The sequence below is a fragment of the Pygocentrus nattereri genome, chromosome 9 (assembly GCF_015220715.1).
Source record: "Pygocentrus nattereri isolate fPygNat1 chromosome 9, fPygNat1.pri, whole genome shotgun sequence".
Taxonomy (NCBI): domain Eukaryota; kingdom Metazoa; phylum Chordata; class Actinopteri; order Characiformes; family Serrasalmidae; genus Pygocentrus; species Pygocentrus nattereri.
In genome coordinates, this window is record NC_051219.1 from 6541807 (window position 1) to 6563647 (window position 21841).

The 21841-nt window shown below is 38.7% G+C and overlaps 3 protein-coding genes across 11 annotated transcripts in view; 2 read left to right on the forward strand and 1 right to left on the reverse strand.

Annotated features, from left to right (window-relative positions):
• The window catches only part of LOC108416108 (NACHT, LRR and PYD domains-containing protein 3-like), a 38675-nt gene extending 33225 nt beyond the window's left edge, over positions 1–5450 (forward strand). For 4 of the 8 annotated variants that reach the window (XM_037540850.1, XM_037540853.1, XM_037540851.1 and 1 more), the window contains 3 exons: positions 1216–1389; positions 3807–3980; positions 4931–5450. In XM_037540850.1, the coding sequence (XP_037396747.1) occupies positions 1216–1389; positions 3807–3980; positions 4931–4943 (361 nt within the window). In that variant the 3' untranslated portion in view covers positions 4944–5450. The remainder of the gene's footprint in view (positions 1–1215; positions 1390–3806; positions 3981–4930) is intronic. The other 4 variants (XM_037540852.1, XM_037540854.1, XM_037540857.1 and 1 more) reach the window with 2 other exon arrangements.
• A 4253-nt stretch (positions 5451–9703) lies between these two features.
• On the reverse strand, positions 9704–16230 carry LOC119263963. Of its 2 annotated transcripts, XM_037540874.1 has the most exons (9): positions 16155–16230; positions 15284–15432; positions 14189–14340; positions 13730–13866; positions 13477–13570; positions 11312–11645; positions 11037–11211; positions 10791–10912; positions 9704–10220 (listed from the first exon to the last, which is right to left on the reverse strand). In XM_037540874.1, exons 6-9 carry the CDS (start codon positions 11375–11377, stop codon positions 9906–9908), a joined length of 678 nt encoding a protein of 225 aa, XP_037396771.1. In that variant the 5' UTR covers positions 11378–11645; positions 13477–13570; positions 13730–13866; positions 14189–14340; positions 15284–15432; positions 16155–16230; the 3' UTR covers positions 9704–9905. The 2 variants fall into 2 exon arrangements, with proteins under 2 accessions (XP_037396771.1, XP_037396772.1); XM_037540875.1 differs by lacking the exon at positions 16155–16230 and having other exon boundaries at positions 15284–15958.
• Positions 16231–20489: 4259 nt separating this feature from the next.
• LOC108415618 (protein NLRC5-like) overlaps positions 20490–21841 on the forward strand; it is an 802877-nt gene continuing 801525 nt past the window's right edge. Inside the window, 1 exon segment of the mRNA XM_037540830.1 lies at positions 20490–20693. Within this exon segment, the coding sequence (XP_037396727.1) occupies positions 20672–20693 (22 nt within the window). The 5' untranslated portion in view covers positions 20490–20671.

The window sequence follows — 21841 nt, forward strand, 5'->3', positions numbered from 1 at the left end:
CTGTCCCATTAGACTAGTGCAGATTTGGCTGAGCATCTGCTGTGGGTCTCTGAGCTCAGAGTTATTAGAGTTTGCTGGTCTGCTGACAGTCTGAGCGTAGGTCAGAGCTCCTGGCCTGGTCTGGAGTTGATGGGGAGGTGGAGCAGGGCCCTGGGGCAGTGGTGCAGTGTGTGTTCCTGCCATAGGTGCTGGTGCTGGCAGGAGGCTGGGGTTGTTATGGTGCCTCATCTGCCTATCTGGCTGTTCTGGATAGTGAGGGGTGTGGTGTCCAGGTCTCAGATGGAGGGCTTGTGGTGTTGCTCCTTCTGATTGGCTCATTCTGAGAGCTCATTTGCATGTAGCTGCCTCGGAATGTTGGGGAGACTTTTCAAAAGTCAGCGGTCAACTGACACTTTAGCTTTAGCCTTTAGCTTAGCTTTAGCTTTTATTGTCAAAGTCAGTTAAAATACGAGTAAAATATTAAAATAATAATAAAATAGACGTTTTCTTTTCTTTGTGCTACACTGTGAATTATAACGTGACTCACAGAGCTGCTGCTGTTTGTGATCAGTGCTGGAACAGTTGAAGTTGTGCTGATCTCACTCCTGCATTCAGCTGCTCTGTCTGTCTCCTGTGGTTTTGAGTGGATCTCCTCTAATATCTCTAATTTCTCTAATATCTCTAATTTCTCTACTTTCTTACAGATATCCTCTTTTTTGTTTGTTTCTTGTAGTTTTGTGCTTGGTGTATCTGCATGTAGTTTCCTGTGATTATTTCAACTTTTCTCTCATTTCAAAACAGAAAACAGCACAAAAAGGAAGATCACACAAACATCACTGTGAACTTCTCTCTCTCTCTCTCTCTCTCTCTCTCTCTCTCTCTCGTTCTCTCTCTCTGTCTATCTCTTTCTCTTTCATTCTTTTTCTTTTTGTCTTTCTCTCTCTCTATCTGTCTCTCTTTTTCTCTTTTTATCTCTCTCTTTCTCTCCCCCTCTCTCTCTCTCTCTCTCTCTGTCTCATATTTCTCTCCCTCTTTTTCTCTCTCTCTCTCTTATACACATGACAAACATACAAATGTTTTTAGGACTTCATCTCGTTTACACACACACACACACACACACACACACACACACACACAGATTTCTGTCAGAATGTCTTTTTTCCTGGTGAGTGTTTTGTAGGTCTGTTTGTATTTGAGGGTGTAATGATAATGTATCTCATATCATTTCTGTCACAGGCTGTCCTGGTGTGATCTCTCAGAGAGAAGCTGTGCAGCTTTGGCCTCAGTTCTCAGATCAAACTCCTCAAGTCTGAGAGAACTGAATCTGAGTGGAAATAGTCTGTGTGATTCAGGAGTGACGCTGCTCTCTGCTGGACTGGAGGATCAACACTGTAAACTGGAGACACTCAGGTATTAATTCATTGTACTTTTCTGCCTCCTTAACATACTTTGCTATTTCTGTGCTTGATGTGTTCATGTGTGTGTGTGTGTGTGTGTGTTTGTGTGTTTGAAGGACAGAAAGAGAGACATGTTTATTTGTACTTGTAGTAATTTTACTCTTTACTGAAAATATAAGGAGTAAAAAGTGTCTTTTCTTTCTGAAATTCAAAAGTAGAAGAGTTTCTTTTAAATAACCCGGTCTAAAGTCCAAGTCCTCCAAAACAATACTAAAATATAATAATGAAGTCCACTTACTCAGACCTTCTTCACTCCTGTTTATTCAAGGAGTTTTAAAAGTAAGTGAGTTTTTCCTCCATTTGTCTGGAGAAACAGTGTTAATGTCTTTGTTTAGTATTTAGAATATGATCCATCTTTTTATTCAGGTTAAAAGTTTAATTAAGATTAAAAGTTAAATATGAAATACGTGACCTATTTTTGGATACATACAAACAAGTCAGTGAACTCTTGGATTTTTGACAGCACAGCCTGTAGGAAGCGTTTTCAGTAGCTGCAGGTCAGACCTGAACAATGTTCAAGAGGAATATTGGAACATTCTTCCTTCTAGATTCATCACCTCATTCTCTCTCTCTCTCTTTCTCTCTCTCTCTCTTTCTTTCTCTATCTGTCTCTGTCTCTCCCTCTCTTTCTCTCTCTCTCTCTATATCTTTCAGTTCTCTCTGTCTCACTCTCTTTCTTTCTCTTTCTGTCTGTCTCCCTCTGTCTCTCTCTCTGTCTCTCTCTCTGTCTCTGTCTCTCTCTCTCTGTCTCTCTCTCTCTCTGTCTCTCTCTCTCTCTAAAACACTCTCTTCCTCTCCTAATGTTCAGTGTTTTGAGTGTTTTTACTGTAATAACAGTATTAAATGCTGTATTATTGCAGCTTCTGCACTAGTTTTGTATTGTATAGTTTTGTGGGTGTGTCAGTCGTATAGAACATAAAAGTGTAAAATGTCTGTAAATTGAACAGTTGCTGTGTTTGTTTATGTCCATGTTCATATAAAACAAGTTCATCCAGTTTTATACTGAGTTGCCATGTGAACAGCTTATTAGTAATATTGATATTTTCTGTGTTTATTCCTGTTATTAGTGTTGTAGATTATATTGATAATAGTGTTGGGGAGTTAATAGCGAGTCATTTATCAGATTGAAAGGCGTCTAGTATATTTTACTGTACCTGTGACTTTCATAATGGATTGCCGGTGGAAAAGCGGCCAATTCCGATTGTCATTGGTGAAACCACGTAGCCTGTGGGCGGGGCGAGATGGGCCAGTCTACCAATCGGAGAGGAGAATCCAGAACAAGCGTGAGGAAGATGGCGGGAGAGAGAGCTCGGGCCTGGTGATTGAGCGCGGCCAGTTTCGCCTCGGATCTGTTTGGATCTGGACTTTTGCTGTTGGTGGGTTTATTTTTTCACGGAAAGACAGAGTGGAAGGAAGGTGTCACCCAGGACTCAACCGCTAGCCAAACCGACGAGTGGTGAGCAGCTGTACGTGGAGCTTGAGAGCGCCGGGCCTCCACGTGTCTGTTTCAGCACATGACCTCTCCGCCATTGACCTCTCGCTCATGGAGAGCTGCGGACGGGAGGGTTGAATCTGTCTGTTGATTTCCGTGCAGCGAGCACTTTGTATATATTGTGTCTGTGTGTTTGTGTCTGTGTGTATTGGCGTCATTGGAGGAAGGATGTGGGGGTTTGGGGAAGGTCTGCACTAGTAAATAGATCAGTAAAAGCCGCGTCAGCAGTGGGAAAGAGTCGTTGGCGTGCTGAGATCAGTTGAGGGCGCTATTCTGTGCCGCCCCGTCCTTTATGGGGTTTGTAAGAACAGACTTTGTGGACCCCTATCAGGCTAAAGTCAACCAAAGCACAGGGTAAGAATACAAGCAGCTTTTTTACAAGATGTGAGTTTGAAGCTGATAAATAAAAAACACTGTATGAAATTAGCACGAGTTCATTTAGTGATCAGATCAGAACAAACACAGCTTTGATGAATAAAGACTGAGTTTATTTCATTGAGTTTATTTAATATGATGTTGGCGATGCGCCTGACAAAGTACCATTTCACCCCAAAGGGGAGGTTCTTTACTGTACGTTATTTTCTGTTTATAATAATAAAGTGAGAAGTGACATTTTTACATAAACACTTCATCTCTCACTTCATGTCTCTCTAACAAAAAAATCTCCCCCACAAAATATCATGTTCTACATTTCTGTCTTGTCTTTTCTTCTTTGATGTGTGTTTGTTTATATGAGAGGATCATACAGAATGAATTTAATTATGTAGTTTTTTCTTCTTCTTAATTGCTTGTGTGAGATGTTGGTGTTTGTATAGATTGTTTATGTAGTTGTGTGCAAAACCGTAAATATGAGGACGTTTTTCTCCATCTCTCTACAGATTATGGGACTGCAGTATTACAGAGAAAGGCTGTAAAGCTCTGGTTAAAGCTTTGAATTTAAATCCTTCACACTTGAGAGAGCTGGATCTGGATGACAATGAACCAGGAGAGTCAGGAGAGAAGATGCTTTCTGCTCTACTAGAAGATCCTCACTATAAACTGGAGAAACTACAGTAAGTTACTGACCTGCTTTGCATTTGTTGTTTACATGCAGCTCACAGAAAAGCTGATCCAAACCTGATTCCAACAGAACCCTGACCTTCAGAGTCCTGATCTTTTATTCTCAATATCTTTTAATATTCATCTTAAAATTTTAAATAAATTTAAATTTAATCTCATGAATTTAATCTTATTAATGGTTTGGGACTTTTTTTTTTTTAACCTTTTTTACATTGAATTTCTCCTCCTTATTCAAGTACATTATCGTTTATCTAATCTCATAAAATTCTCCTGAAAGATGAATAACATGTGATTATTGGCTGTTTTGACTGGATATTATGTAAATAAGGTGGTCTCTGACTTTTGCACAGTACTGTATTCGTGGGCTGGTGGTGTTTGATATATTGAAGAGTAACATAATGTCAGTGACTCCTTTGGGGACCTTTTGTTGGGAGCAGCTGTAACTCATTGATCTGAAGATTGGAAGGACTGAAGAGTTAAAGTGGCAGTGATGTGCTCGAATGTGAAGATGGACAGATTAAATAGATTTAATATCAGCCCAGTAATTCTGACTGATATACTGCCAGCACCGTTCTGACTGCAGGGTTGCTGTGAGGAGATCTTCCTTCACTTACTAGAGGAAGTAGCAACATTCTGTAATATGAACTTGTTAAAAATCCTGACTTGAACAGGTCAGATCTTAATTTAGGGTTTGAGGAAGTTTCAGTGATATGGATCCAGGTTCATAGTCCATTCAGACCTTCACCCAGTGGAAGTTCATCTGGAATAATCTGGAGCTCAGCGAGACAGAGAGTGAGAGAGAGACATGGTTAATGGCTTTGTGAGGGCCTCATTGTTCTGTCTTGTGTGTTTTGATGGCTTGTACAAAGTTTGCATGTTGAGTCTGACTGGCTGTAAAAAGTTTCTTCATGTCTGACTTTCTGTCTTATTCTGTGTTTTACAGCATCCGAAGATGATCCGCCCATTAACTGGTAGGAGCCTCTCACACTCAGCTTATGAGCAGAGGACGACGGCTCATAGAACCAGCCTTGGTGGTCAAGTTTGGTCAGTTGTTTTCCTGTATAACAGTGGCTGCAGCTTGGACAGTACGTCTGTCAAATTCCTGACATTTGATGACGACCCCACATTGTTTAGCAGGACACAAGGTGCTTCTCCTCCTCCCAAAGTGCCTGGACTCAACATCAACCCTCTCAAACCAGTGGAAACGTTGACAGACATTCATAAACTCACTCTAGAAATCAAGACTTTCTGATCTGCACTGTTTAAGCAGATACATAGTATACGTGGTTGTAGTTTTCCTCCTCATGGTCAGTTATTCTGTATTCAGTTTGAGTTTGATATGTACTTTATGTAATGCCTTTAAATCATTTTATAATTATATTATATTATAATTATTATATATATTGTTTTTCTTCACTACACTTTAATAATAAAAGTCTGTGGACATGAAATCATCCAAGAAATCATCATATCATAGCCCAGTTATTTGAACCAAGGGGTGGTGTGGTCTTCATGGTGAAAGCCTGAGGTCATCACAGAAAAGGTCACCTGTGTTAGCCTAAGGTGGTTCAGTGTACTTGGTAACAGCCTGAGGTCATCACTGTAACACTCAGCTATAGACAATATGGTTTCCATGGTAACAGGTTAAGGTGATCATAGTAAATCTCAGCTTTGTCAGGCTCTGGATAATTTAGTCTACATAACAGTCTGGGCTCATTATAGTCAGAATGAACAAGTGGAGAAACATAACGAGTGCAGATGGTTCCAGACAGGTGTTCTAGATAATACAGTAAAGCATTTAACCTCCTATCAAACTCTGTGGCAGGTATGAAACACTGAGCAGCCCAGTTGACCTTGATTTTGGATCATTTAGGGGCACAGATGGCGCGTCAGTCACACAGACGTCTAAACTGGACAGTGTTTTAATAGGAACAGAGACTAAAGTGACCTCTGCATTTAGATCTGTGTGGAAGACTTTAGTAAACAGGGTTGGTCAGTAACTCATAGATGTTTGTGCATTATTGTGATCAGTGAAGTAAAACATAAGAGCAGATGTTCCTCAGGAGACTGAAAATGTCAGTGAAGAACGTTGGGCTGTAGGGCAGGAACCCCTCATTATAAAGACCACTGACCATTTCAGAGCTCACTGGAAAAGTGATGGTCAGAATAGCCAGTTGTCCAGTTAAACACCTATGGGAGATTGTGGACAGATGCTTTAGACAGCACTGTCCACCACCACCATCAAACACCAGCTGAGGGGTCCTGCAGCACATCTGTAGAGACTTGCAGAGTTCAAGGCAGATTGAAGCTCTGATGGCTTGTGGTGACTCAGCAGCTCATTAAAGTACTTTACACTGTTTTTCCTTTAATCAGACAGATTTTATAATAAAATGTAAAGAATTAACTAATTAATTTGAATTAAACGGAAAGTTTTAGAAGATTTAATAAAAAACAAGCAGTTTCTGTAATTTATTTATTTCTATTTAAAATGTGTTAATAAATAAAAACACACACAGATTTAACAATAAATATTAAAACAAGATTAAGATTTAATTAATAATTCAAATACTTATTATTATTATTATACAAACAAAACATGAATCATTTTCCATTCTTATATTATTTAATACTTATTAATAAATCAATAAAATAACAATTATTATTTAGTCCGTTTTTATTTTCCAGCTATAAAAATGATCAATATTGTAAATAAGTGTAAAATGATGAAAATATGAAATTACATTTTTATATTATTGAATAAGTAAATAGATAAAAAATATTACCTTTTATTTTTTTATTAATCTAAGAAACTTAATTACACAAACGGAATAGTATAAAAATACATATTAATGAACACAAATACATATTAATAAATAAATAAATTAGAATAATTACTAAAATTATTTAGTCATTAATTCATTTTACAATAAGAATAATTATAATCATTATTTTAAATAATGAACATTATTATGACCATGTTTGTTATTTTTATTATTTTTACATTAAAATCAATCAAATTTTGTTTTATTATTGAATAAATAAATCTACATTAACTTCAAACATATCAAATAACAACAATACATAATAATAATAGATTAAAAACAAGATGATTTAAAAGCCTTTCACAAGTAATGACGTGCTGAGCTGTGATTGGTCTGTTACTAAATTGGTTCTGTTTCACTAAACAAAATTAAACACTGAGTTTTGCTAATATTGACATTAAGAATCACCGTTTTATTTATTTATTTATTTATTATGTGCTGAATTGGCTCCAGGCTTCGCATCATTGAGGACAAACTCACTACAAACTTTAGTTTAATAAAATGAGCCTCGGCTGAATTTTAATGAATTGTTTCTAGAAATAAATTGTTCTTGTGTTTCCTCCACATGACTTACAGATCTGGACAGTTGTTTCTGGTGTGGTCACTGCTTTGTGTTACTGATTCATGTTTTTAAGACATTTTCTGAAAATGGTTCTGACGCTCAAACTTTAAACTGTTAGAGTTTCAAATTTGGTGGTGCTGTCCTCACACACTTTCTTCTGTTGGGCTAATTATAGAGAATGGGGAACTTGGGAAAGTTGGCTCCATGCAGACTGCTTTGGAATGATCCCAGATGCTGTTCCTGATGAGGAAACAACACGGCACTGTGGACCGTGTGGAACAGACGTGTGGAAAAGTCCTTCAGGAAGATGTTTGTACTGAGAAGTCAGGATCTGTCCAATAGAAACACTGCAGAAGCGTTTTTTACTGGACTGTGAGCTTCGTGCTGTGGAAGTTCTAGTCAGCTGTTCAGCGATTCACACCCAGAACATCTTTCTTTTAGTTCTGCACATCTTTGGATGCACTGATGGCGGTTTGTTGAGCCTCAGCAGCTCTTCATTCATGAGATGATGATGACGGTCAGACTGTCTGCTGTTCATGCGCCACAAATGATCTGATCCAGAAAAAACTCCCTCTGCCACAATATGCACAATATGATGAATATTTACATTCATCATAAAATAAGAATTTGATATTTAAAAACTGTCGGAGGTGCCTGGAAGTATTTAGAAGAGCTCAAATGAGAAATAAGCTGAACTTCATCTTTATGGAGCAAGAGTTCAGTGGAGTTTAGTATTAATACAAGATCTCATTTGTAGGACATTCATGGTGAGTTCGTATTGAGAGACCAGTGCAGCACTGAAATGGGCATTGACGTCATCAGAAGAGGGTGGAGCTCTTGGAGAATATGAAGACACTGACGCTGTTACTGTAGGAAACATCAGTTCAGTAGCACCAGACTGCAGTAATGCTTGGAGTAACCTGTGCACTGAACATGGCTCACCACAATGGGCGGAGATGCTGCTATGAATTTGGACATTCCTCGTACCAAAGGATGGTGCAAAGCTCTCCCCATAATATTCCTGGTTTGGAGAACAAAGTCTTGGGATAGTCAAAGTAGGCTGTCCATTCTGGAAATATATGGAACTTTTCAATCAGCTTCTACTTTGATTGAAGAGCAATGGGCTTTTGAGCGACGCTTAATCACATGAAACAGGAGCGGCTATTTGTCAACATCTTTTTTAAAATTCAGCGACGTTTCAATGATGTTCTGCACCACATGTCAGGATCCTGGTCGAGTTGAAGAACAGTTGGTCTTAAAACAGCCTGCAGTTCAATTAGAGAATCTTTTGTGCTGACAGTGTATAAAGTGGCCTTTTGAACAGTTTGATCTGATCATTTCACCCCAAATCTGCATAACAAGCTAAATAAGGCTGTGCTGACTAGAGGCAGTGCTGTGACTCTGTAGCCTCTATTTCTGGGGCATTATTCTGATCATTGATGACAGTTGGATGCTGTATAAAGTCATAGAACATTAATACTGTGTTATTGCGCTGTTGTATGTTAAATATCTGCTGATGTAAAGTTGCACTTAAGGTTGACGTCATCATTACATAATTACTGATGTTACTTCATTGTTTCACTCATTTCTGAGCCACTACTTAAGACTTAAGTGATCGTGATAAAAGGTGCGCACATTTAGGTGAGCGTGTTTATAACTGCAGTGTTCTGTTTGAAGCTTAACGTTGTTTGTAAAGTTCCATTTTAGCTCGTGTTTCCTGCAAGACAAGCGATCATTTATTGCTGCCTGCGCACTTTTAGAGAAGTGTTTAGTCTGTTTTTCACTGCTCGGCTTTATTTAGTCTGTAATCTTCACAGCAAAATCGCCAGTGTTCATTTAACTCCCATAGTGTTCAAATTAACACTATTGCGGTGTTTATATAGTTCTCACCAGTTCTGAGTTAAAGTTACACTTTGAATAGTGTTAAAATTTAACCCCTTTTATAGTGTTAATTTCTGACACTTACAGTGTTGTTCTGACACTCAAATGTGTATTTTTAACACTAAATTGTGTTATTCTTTTTCACTGAGTGTTCATTTCTGACACAGTGTTGCTTTATGACACTCAAGTGTGTATTTCTGACACTAAACTAAGTTCTTACCTTTGTGTTATTGTAGTTTTACAACATGTGAATTTACCACTGTATTAAAAGCTGTACAGTCCCATCTTAAATGTTTTCACGAAATTCTGAAATCTACTCATCTGCAAGGCCACAGAACATCAGTACTAACACTAGCATGCAACAAATCTCTTTACCATCTGTTTACATAAGATTATAATTTGTTGATTCACAAAGCTCAATAGTAAAAAAAAAAAAAATACAAAAAACTAATAATTTTGAACTCTTTATTCAAAAGAAAAACCTCCCAAGCTCCATGTAGATTGGGAACAACTGAAACATGAGCACAGTTACAAAGAAAACATGGGTACAATATATAGGCTTTCATCTTCACCACAGGCCCTTTGTAAATCGAAGGGCTTATAATATACAAGACTGTCTGCTTTGATCACATCTAAACATCTAAACATTTAACCTAGTTGAAAAGCTTTGCCCGAAACTCACGAACTCTTGGAGACTCATCTGTTGTTGTAATGTCAGTGCTGTAGACTGTTGTCTGCACAAATGTGTAGAAATGGACCAGGAACTCATCATAAGAAAGACTGAACACGTAGTGAGACTTGAACAGCTCATCAAAGGCACCCAAGGATCTGGTGGCTTGGCAAGGGATTAGCTGCTTGTCCACAACGATGTAGAATGTGTGGATTCTCTTCTGAGCCCGGCCAACAGCAAGGATGTAAGGTTGTTTACCCTCTGTTCCTCGCAGATGTTCATCAATGCTGCAGCATGACTAAAAAACAGAACATGAACACCTTAATGTTAGTTCAGCTAATTACCCACACTCTGGGTTTGCTGCTTAAAGGAGAACTCCGGTGTGAAATGGATTTGGGGTGTAGTGAAACATAATTAAGAGTACCAACCTTTGCTGAATAGCACACCTCTGCTCGCCCCCCACATCCCGAAATCCAGCATCTTTTCAGTTTCTACAAACAGGCTTTAGAATGGGCGCTACAGGGCATATTTTTCTACTAATTCTACCAAAGAAGTGTGGAGATACTTTGAGCTTGTTAGCGGTGGAAAAAACGATTTCTCTGCAGGGGCAAAAATATGCCCTATAGCGCCCGTTCTAAATGAGGTGTGCTATTCAACAAAGGTTAGTACTCGTAATTATGTCTCACTACACCCAAAGTCCTTTTCACACTGAAGTTCTCCTTTAATAAAACACAGTCGACCTGCTCAGTAAAACACTTGTAAGAATCTTAACTGTCAAGGAGAACAGTGGGAGGAACCGACAGCAAGTTTTCAACTGCTATGAATGAGATTTGGCCCAATGAGATTTTAGCAGATGAGACATATAGACCTTGTGAAAGTGCACCATTTTGTCCTCTGCATCACTGGCACTAATGTTGATTCTCTTTCGTCCTGCTGTCGGTGGCAAGAGATGGAGAAGAAGCAGCAAAGAAGCCATGTCACTGTCCCAGTCTAATAAGCAGTGGGTGGGGGGTTGGAGACACAAACAATAACTCGCCATCATTAATATGCATTTGGAATACGCAAAAGACAAAACACTAGCCAACTGACTAGATACCAAGACTATCTTACTTACTGGTGTCATCATCCTCTGCATGTTTCTCAGCAGCGTTTAGAAGTCGGTGCAGCTCGGTTGACTTAGTCAGGTGTTTGGACTCTTCGATAACCTTCGGCTTGAAGGTCGTGTCCCACCTCTCAAGTAACCTGGAGGATGTTTCCTCACCAAACAGCAGCACAAAGTCTTGATTCAGCTGTTGATCAAATACACATACAAATGTATCAGTGGTCAATGCACTGTAAACAGCCAAACCAAATCAAAGACTGGACTTTAAAAACCAATGCACAACTCACTAGTCCTTTGACATCTAATAAACGTGGGAATGTTTTTAGGACATCTGTGGTTCTCTGTGAGGTCATGCACTAGGTTCTGGCGATGTTCAAATGTCATCTTCATCTTCTTAAACACACTTGGTTCATCATGACAATGAAGAAGAAATGATATAGCTTCCTGGCAGGCATCTCCATCAAGCTGCTCAGGCACTGATGCTCCTGATCTTCTGCGATTTGGTCCTTGTGCTTGTGGCACTGTGGTTGCCTTAACTGGTCGTTGAGATTTATTCCTGGACATCGTCTTCATACGCCATGCTAAATATCCTGTGCCCTTTTCGCCATCATAGAAATGCTCCTGTTAATAAAAAAATGACATAGATCCATCGTTCATTGATCTTCTTTGAAAACGAAACTGGGACAGTAGCAGGTTTGTAATTTTTTAATTTCTTGTGTAAAAACTAGGGCTATGAAAGTTAAAGCAGTTCCTCAAGCAGGTAATCTTGATATTTTAACGTGTTTTTTTATCACAGATTAAAATCTGACAAACTTTACAGAGCTTGCTGACAATATAAACATAGCATTGCTTACTGTCGAGTTCAGAAAGTAGATTACTTTTATTTAAGATGAAAAAAAACTCAGTACCTCAGCACATTACTGTTGAGTTAACTGTAACTCAATACAGTAAAAAAGGATCTAGTCTGCCAGTCCTAAACCACACTACACTATTACTGTCTCCCTCCCAAGCATACACGGAAATACCAGCATTAAAAATGATATATATATATAAATTATTCTAACTTTGATACCACTCATTACATTTAAATACCCAATATTAAAAGCTTAGTTTTAAGGAGAAGAAAAAGTGTGATTAATTGCAATTAATAACAGACATCTGCTGTGATTAATCTGATTTGTTTTTTAATCGATTGACATCACTAGTAAAATCCCATTAACCCAATTCATTCTGAATGGCACTAAGAGCATTCTCACTGATTGTTTTGTGATCTGATCATAGCACACTACCATTTCAGTTGTCCAGGGGTACTTTGACAGGCCATTATAAGATCATTGTAATTCTATATATATTTTTTTAAGCATTTAAAGTAATCACTTAAAGTTCAAGTATAGCGACAGAGTGCATTTAGGCCGTGGCCACGCCGTGGGGAAAACACTCAGCTCAGTTTGAATAGAAGTGAATGGGAAACTGCAGCTCACTGTGTCTTTAAACAGCTTTAACATAGACTGGAGTTGAGGTTTTATATACCCTTTAAAGAAAGGAGAAGATATATACTAACGTCAGGTATGATTAGACTCCATCTGTGTTCGCTTTATATTCAAATTTGAGGGAAAAATAAATAAATAAATCACCAAACAGAGTGCCCAGCCTTCACTTACTTCGACTTGTAATGTACCATTATCTCACAGACACAAGGTAGTCTAGTTAACATTAGTTAAAACTGATCAAAATATTCAAATCTATATCGTATTAGGCTGCATTTTATTAACACTACTGTTACCCATATCCTTCTTGTTCTGTGTCACTCTGAATCAAATACTCAACTACAGCTGCACTATTCCACATTATTAGTATTACTAGTAGCAGTATTCTCATTGTTATGCAACAGTCTGAATTACTATTGTAAGTTAATAACCTAAATAAACAGAAGGGGTAAAATGCTTTAAACATTTAAGCTCAATTTTAGATCTTGTTTACCTGCTACTTTAGGTAGTGAGCTCTACAAACTACTACCCACTAATTTCCATTATTTTCTGGGCCAATTTAAATTGTTGTTTAGGTTGTCAAGTATTGATCTCTTGGTAAGCCTTTGGTTTATTTAGGCTATTAACATGCAATATTAATTCAGACTGATGAAGAATGTGAGGATAATGGTTATAGTACTACTAACAATATGGAATAGTGCAACTATACTAGATCTGTTGATAGAGAGTGATACAGGAGTGTTGATAAAATGCAGCTTAATACTCTACAGAACATTCTGACCACAGTGTTAGCTGATGTTAAGTAGCTTAGCCTGCCTGGGGTCTCAGTGACCTATTGTTACAAGTCAATTTCCCATTCACTTCTATTCAAACTGAGCAAAATGTTTTCCCCTAATGACACTTCGAGTTCTGTCTCTACGTAAAACTAGTAGAATTTCTGAAAGTAAGCACTTTCTTAAACTTACACAGCCCTTTGGAGAAAAAGGATCCTTCAGTGAAGGAAAGAGTGTAATGACCCCCAGGGCATACTTCTCCTTCTGTTTACGGGATGGAATCCTCCTTTAAAGCAAAAGCAATATTTAAAAATAATAATAAACATGTCCTACTACAGACTACAGGGCACCAATTCAATGCCATTCATTTAAATAAAATCATTACATTCACTCGATATAAAACACTTCAGTCTAAAAATGGGTTAACAGTTTAAGACGCACTTACCCACGCATCTCAGTCATATGGCTGGCCAATATGTTGACAAGCTGTCTCCGGGTCCGATGATTCAGCGATTTCTCTGACTTGTACACTTCAAGGACATCTTGACCTCCAGGTTTCATAACCAAGGCATTTTCTACCATCTATTAAATCCACACGTGAGAAATGTTTTCACTATAAAATTCAGAACCAAAAATTACTGTCATGGGATTTGTTGCAATGAGCGACTTTGTTGGTGACAAATTCCACGTGCTGTGACTGGTTTGTGCCCTCTTGCCAGTATCAAGTTATCGGATACGATTTACTGTACCATTTACTGTTCATGGCTGGCCAGTTAGAAAACGGTTTTCCTTCTTCCAGTTCGGTCCAACACACATCCACACAACTCTAAACTTCACATTTTGAAGTTCAAAGTTTACTGATGGTGTTGAGAGTCCAAATTGTATAGATCAATTGCTCAAGTACCTCTTTTGCAGCCTCAGCCTCAGAAAACACTGTGGTAGGTGGGTTCCCGTCTCTGAAGTTATGAACAGGTCTGTCTCTGGAGTGTCGACTGAAGAGGTCATTGTCACTTGAAGGTGACAGGGTATCCGTGAGGGAAGATGATGCGGATTGATCTAAAGGAGAATTTTTGTTTTAGATACTTGTATAAAAAAGGAAGACAAAATGTATCCAAAAGAGGTGGAGTGGTATTCATATTTATATCAATGTGTCACACTATGGTTTATATAGTTGCATAATAAAAGAAAAAATGGAAATAATCCACCTCATCTTTAGTGACACTAACACACCTTAAATTGCAACGAGAGGATTTCATGTGTTCACTCTACACTTAAAAGTGATAAAAAAAAAAATACTGGTCATTATTTTATGAACAGTAATTTACAGTTAAAATACAGTATACCAAGTATGAACGTTTGGGTCACGGAGTGAAAGAAAAATAATCTAAACTTCAAAGTTCATTTTTTGTTTGTTATACTGAACCATGAGGTCCAAACCTTGATATCCAAGTACTGCACTTCAAAAACCAGCACATTCATGACCTGCTAGAAATGTGTTACTTGGGGTGGCAAAGCCACCAACAGATACATTTTTATAGTGATTCTTTCAGAAAAATATACACAACTTTGACATAGCAAGCTGTGGCCTTGTATAGCAAGAATGGGATGCTTATAACCAAATGTACATTTACAAACTTATGCTGGAAGCATGATCGCACTGACTACAACGGAAGTTCTAACAAAACCCACCTTCATCAGACTCACTGTCACGTACTGTCAGGCATAAGTCAGGATTGGCCTCTATGACAAACTACATTAGCATGAAAACCATGATGGCAAATTAGACATATTAACAAATGACTTGAAACTCACACCTGTCTTTGCTTATATCCCCACAGCTACTCGGTCACAATTACAATAAACTGCTGGTGTTTGTTAGCTAAACAAGTACAAGAGCTGGTATCTACCAACAAATCTAAATCGATTACACTCACTTAACGTTAATACAGCTTTACACCGCAAATAATGTCATGTATAAGTAAAAATATCGGGTTCTTACCTTTTGAATAAGCAGATTAACGCTACAGACGCTCGGTCTTCCACCTGCCTCCAGAAAAATGGGCGCGATAAAACCGGATGCAGGAATAACTCAGTGGAAAGTGTAAGGACTCGTTTATCGAGCGCCGCCCCAGAGCTGGTTCAACACTGCTGGTGTTCAGAAAACACCGACATCAACACCCACCAACACTAAATCATCTACACTGGAAAATTAACACAATTTCACACGACAGAGTTTGCTGTGTTGTTTTATTACTTCCTATTCGCTGTTTTTCTGTAGTGCTAAAGCAAATGTGTATTTTAGTTGATCCTAATATTCATGTGCGTTTGATGGGCCTTAATAAAGTGGCTGTAATTGTGTTTATTGTTATGATGTCATCGTCTTGACCGCGTGTTTAAATAGATGAACATTAATAAGTGTAGCTGAGGTTCATTTGTGAAATGTAACATTTAAAACTGGACATTAATAAATGCTCTGTGTTCTAATTAAGCCGCTGTATCTAATAAACAATGAGGAACTATTACTAAAAGTTAGTTGGGGTTATGGGCGGTGCCAGTTAGACGCAAACCGGAGCCCGTCGCAAATATTCTGGAAGATTCGACACTAAAGACGACCAGCCTCGTTAATTCTGAGCTAGAAATGGAAACAGCGAACACTACAGACAAAACGCCGCAACAAAACCATCAGAACGGCGCAGAAAACAGCGCAAACAGAAAGTTCTGCGGAGCCGCAATCTGCGGACGGAGCAGCGCAGGTGGAGGCAACAGCCGAGACCAGCCAGCATCGAGCAGATTCTACAAGCCGTCCAAACGATGAAAGACGGCTTCACATATGACCAGTCCTAGTTACTCGGTCTTACATTAAAACTTACTTCACATGTCTTGGTTGACATCAGGACAGCAACACTGTAGACACGTCAGAACGTGATACATAAAGCGTAATACAACAACAACTCTCGTCCTCTAGGTGGAGCTCTTTAACGACTTACATCTCACCATTCTCCTTCTAATCAACACACTCCTTCCTGGTCACACCCTGAGTCATGTTCTTGTGGGTATTACACTGAACTTTACCCATGAACATTCCACCTTCAGGAGAGAACAAGTTGTGCTGCATGCTTTAAACAGGTCTTACTGCTTTATGTAAAAGTCTTGTGCCATCTGTCCCAGGCTTTAAGTTTCAGAAGCACATTTGTTCATAAGCAGATTTGCACTGCCACTGCAGTTCATGCCTGTAGGCCCTGTAGCTGTTTTCATGTCTGTATGTGTCTCTACGTTCCACCTTTAATTGTATGGCATCTTCAGGTGGCAACCAATGATTTAAGGTGGAACAAAAAATTCAAATGAAAAGCTGGTAAAGAAGCTGCTAACATCAGCTTGCTACTTGACCTCGTCACAGTGACCGAAGTCAGTCCGGACTGACCAAATTCCCTCCATCACCTGATATTTTCTGGCCTGCTGTGAAGAGTTAGCAACACTTTTCTGTTTACACCCTATTCAGAACCTGCACTTTCACACCTAAAGCCTGATAGCTGATTAGACTTTAATAGGAGGCTAATACTGTAGAAAGATGTTTTATATTAGTAGATAAAGGTCACAAGGACTGTAGAGCTGTGAGAGACGTTGATTAATGTGTACAGACTGCGTTTTATTAACCATGAGAAAATCCAGTCTTTCATTAAAAAATGAAGGTTTAAAACTTTCACAAATCACGTTTGACCTTCAGTATCAAAGGGGTGTATTGAATATTGTACAAAAATAGAGATTTTATGTCATTTAATGTGGACGAAATAATTTAACATGCTTTCTACATTTCTGTTTTCACACTTTAATATTTCAGACCATTAATCGACTTTAATGTTAGACATTGATAACATGAGTAAACACAAAATGCTGTTTTTAAACGATGATTTCATTTATTGGAGGAAAAACGCTGTTCAGCCCTACCTGGCCCTATGTGAAAAAGTAATTGCCCCCTTAGCTACTGAATCAACTCGTTAACTAAATTCAACTGACTATTAGGTTCAGTTTCACTAGCCACACCGAGGCATGAGCACTGCCAGACCTGTTAGATCTGACCTCCTGGAGGTCTGAGTACTCAGGGGTGTTGCAGCTTTGACATCAACAATAGCGCTTTCCACTGAGGTGGATCACAAAGCTGGTGTGGGTAGTTTAATTAAACAGGTTGGATCATAACAACAGGCAACATCCACATTTTTCCTCCTTCATAAACTAATATTTGATCCTGAAATATAAAGTTGTGAAAATTCTTATCTTGATCTTATCAGATCTTAAGATGTTCTCCCAGTTAATTCAGCTGTGGAATGAGGATGTGTCCAGGTGAAATGATGTCAGGCTTACGATCTGTTCAGTCGTGGAATGAGGAAGTGCTCATGGAGTGGAGTGAAGATGTGCTAATGGTACATTCAGTCATGGAACGAGGCCTGTGCACAAAACGTGCTCTTCACTGCTTTCTTTCAACCAGTGGTTTTTCAGGCGCTGCCCTGGTGAAGCCTTTACTGAAAAAGAGCAGCATGGACCCTGTTATACTGAGAAACTTTAGACCCATTTCAAACTTTCAGTTTTGGGTAAAGTTTCTGAGGTAAAGGTTTTCTGCTCTTGTTATTTTATTAAGTGCAATAAAGACATTATAACGATTTTACATTATAACAAGCAAAGTCGTTTGACACTGATATAAAGATGAAGCTCTTTCAGAGGAGAAGTTCATAAAAACTGACAAAGCTTCACATCATTTTATGTAAAAGTTCAGTTTGGCCTGATCTTAAAGCTAAGGTTACTGTGGAGGTAGGAGAGACCTTCCCAGTCCTGGTATATGAATAATCTTCTTCAGTACATTTGAGACGACCTGAGAATGATGTTCTGTGCATGTTACTCTCAGCTGACATGAGCAAGGCAGATCATTTAAATCTCACATTTAAAAATGTTAAATTACAATTTATACATTATGTTTCATTACAAACGCTGGTGCTGGAACATCTCGCCACTCGTGGTTGTTTCTCAAATTGTGTTCAAACTGCTTTGAGCTGTGCCTGAAAGAACTGAATATACAGCAGCAGGTGTTCTTTGATTTCTCTCAAATGACAGATGCATTTCTGTTTGAAGGCTAGGACTGGCTAAAGGCTGATCTAATTAGCTGCACAGTAATTCTGGTCTAGGCTTGCTAAAGTCAAAAGAAGCCTTTCCAGACTACAATGACTGAAGTTACAAAAATATTTCATTAACTATTTTTAAATCAGGAATCTAGTCCTGAAGAATCATTTATTGTGGTACTGACTTATGTATGTATGTATGTATGTATTTATTTATGTATGTATTTACGTTTCTACCTCTTGCTCTTAGAGTTTTCTTGCTATTGTCGCCCTTGACTTGCTAATGGGGGCTTGGACCCAGATGTTTCTGTCAGCTGCTTTGTGACAACTCCTGCTGTAAAAGGCACTACATAAATAAACTATGACTTGACTTGTTTTTGTCCCATCCCGAGCTGCATCCACCTTTCTCCCCAGTTCAGACTAGCAGAACATCTGTTTACTGGCCCCACCTTCATTCATCTGGATCTCATCAGTCCTTGGTTTTAAAAGGTGACTAGTGAGTATCGCTCTCTGTGAAGTCTCTGCTGTTTCTGTTAGTATTTCAGCTGGGTTTGTTTCATTACTTTGGCCTTCTGGATTTGAACTCTGTCTGTCTCTTTGGATTTGTGAGCTTGCCCTTTCTCCTTTATCCTGCTTGCTGTTTCTTGGATTTGGACTGTATGTCTTGTCTGCCATTAGAAGTCTCTGTATTTGCATCTAGTTTACTTTGTGACTCTTTGTTTGTGCTTTTCAGGACAACAAGATTGAAAAGTTGCCATTCACTGCATAGTGGTATATTTTAGGAAGAACTAAGAAGAATGGAAGATGTTTTTTCAAAGAATATTTGGAAGGTAAAACTTAATCAGTCACATTTTTATGTTGAGTTTAGATTGCAAATTATGTTAATAATAATAAGTTCAATGTATATAGCGCCTTTCACAAACCCAAGGATGCTTATCTTGTATTTACCTTGCTCCAAAATAACAAATATGATGCTATTGAAAATGAAATCTTGTGACTGTGATGATCAGGGACCAGAGGTCCTGAAGGGATTGGACAAACAGAGGCATACCATTTGAAATGTTTCCTTCAGTGTTGCCCCTTGGCCTGGGTGGATTTAAAACTAGTCCAAAGAAGCATCTCTTAAACACAACATGCTCTCCTAAAAGAAGAGAATTTCAAGTATAGATGTGAAATGTCAGGATTTAAAGGTAACATGGTTACCAGTTTAAATATGTACCTTCACCAAGCTTTTTAATGAAAGGTAAATATTGCTCTCCAGTATTTACAGTTCAGTAATCTTTTCTTTTAGATGCCGAATTGTGAATTACAAGATGCTGCACAGACGTGTTCAACAGTCTGGGGAAAATGGTCAAATCATCTTACATTTTTAATGCACATTTTTCTACATAGATCTGTCTATTAGTTTTTAGAGTGCAGCTTTGTCCACACTTTAACTTCAATTGTTCATCTTATTGAATTCATAATAATCTTTTTCTCGCTTCTTCAAAATGCAACTGTAAAACTTAGTTAGCGCACTTGTTAATTGCCTAAACAAGAGACTTGCAGGTAAATTTATCTGTTTCTAATTTGGCTAATTTTGGTTTGATCTGTTTTCTTTATCTGCTTATCTGCCTGTTTCTTGCCCTCCGTGCCCCTCCCCCACTGCCACCTCAAAACAGGTCTGGTCCTTGAATTACACAGGTAAAGAGGGCAGTCAGTGGAGCGGCCAGTTCTGAAAGCAAAATGAAACCAAAAGCAAAATCAGGATTCAGAAGGGCGAGGAGCGCAGAGAGTGAGAGAGAAAGCTAAAGGAGAGCCGGCACCTGCTGACAGGGTCCTTTCTAAAATCAGCTAAGCCGAAAGTGTAGAGTGTGAGTTTCATTTAGAATGAGTGAATATACACTATATGGCAAAAAGTATACAGAGAGCAGACCATCACACCTCTGAGCATTCATATGATGTTTGCCCAGTGTCAGTGGTCAGTAGTGTGCATGACGTCTTGGCTCTGTGCAGGAGGAGTTAAGTTGACTTTAGCTTTCATCCCATCAACACTCACAGTTTGAAAGAATCTGCAGGAACTGGTTTGACTCGCTTTAGCGTTTCATTTCTGCGCATGAACAGACTGTAGATACGCTCACCTACCCGACCTTCTGACGCTCATCAGTTTGTGAATCTTCTGCTTTGGTGTGTTTTTTTCTCTTTTTCTGAAGAGAGTTATTTGTTCCAGAGGAAGAGGCAGGAGTGCAGAAACAGCAGATGAATTAATCCGGCAGATGACCATTTCATAATCGACCAACATGTCCAGCGCTAAGAAACACGGTAAGTAGAACTGAAACTTCCACAAACAGCGAGGCTCTGAAATGCGGTCAGTCCAGGAGAGAGAAGCTGGTTTAATACGACTTCAGTGATATTCTCTAAATCTCTGAACTTCACCATCAGTGAACACAAAGACCAGACAGAGAAGAAACAGAAAGATTCTTCCTTCACTGAGCAGCTCAGCAGATCACTGAGCTTCACACAGCACAGGGTCCTCTAAAGGAGGCAGATGTTACATGGGTCATTTCATTAATGAAGCTAAATCAAAGTTAAGAGCACACAGGATGAGCCCTCTACAGATTCAGCTCTTCTTCTTATCATTATTATTGTTATCATCCTGCTTTTGAGGTCATTAATTTATGTATATAGTGTTATTATCTAGACTAAGACTTTCTTCATGCTCTTATAATGACAATCAGCAAAAAAGTCATAATGAAACTGGACTTTGCGTCTGCGGCCGCTTAGTTTGCCAAGACTGGTCAGTACAGTAAGATAAACGACGTTTATTATGGGCAAATCCAGGGTCATAGTATAAATGGTCCAGGGTCATAGAGCCAACATGGATTGATCGGGGGGCAGACATAACAGAAACCAGAATCAAACATACAAACAGAACAAGCAGAATAGAACAAACAACAGTACATAGACCAGTACAAAGACCAGCGATAATGATAATGAGGGCAAATCAAATAGCAGTTTTATTTATTTATTTATTTTTTCCAACGTTCAGTTCACCCAACAACAAGGTAGGCTATTTGACTCAATACTTCATAAGAGTTTAACATAAACTGGTCTAAACAGTGTTCTGTTTCAACACAACACAAACGTACATGGAATTATTCTTAATGGTCATTCAGTTAGCTCTGAGACACACAAAAGGTGCTGGTGTTTAACAATTCCTCCTACCCATCCAGTTGTCCTACCGAGCATGTGCATGTTATTATCTAGACGTTTATGTAGAGAGATTCATGTAAATATGCGCTACAGTAGGACAATTTTCCACTACACCACTACTGGCAAGTTAAACCGACATACCCTGACATTTTCCCCCATTCCGGAGAACCCACATTAAAAGTTAACTTGTATTCTCTATGAAGTGGTGGGCACAGGTCACGAAGAGGAAGGTTTGAAGTTTTGCAGCTTTCACAGCA

Excerpts from the sequence above, each read along its gene's own strand:
- LOC119263963 (XM_037540874.1), bottom strand. The coding sequence starts at position 11,377 with ATGACCTCACAGAGAACCACAGATGTCCTAAAAACATTCCCACGTTTA. Across the intron at positions 10,913-11,036 it reads TGCAGAGGATGATGACACCA|ACTGGGACAGTGACATGGCT; the intron begins GTAAGTAAGATA and ends ACTGCTTATTAG. Across the intron at positions 10,221-10,790 it reads AAATGGTGCACTTTCACAAG|TCATGCTGCAGCATTGATGA; the intron begins GTCTATATGTCT and ends TCTGTTTTTTAG.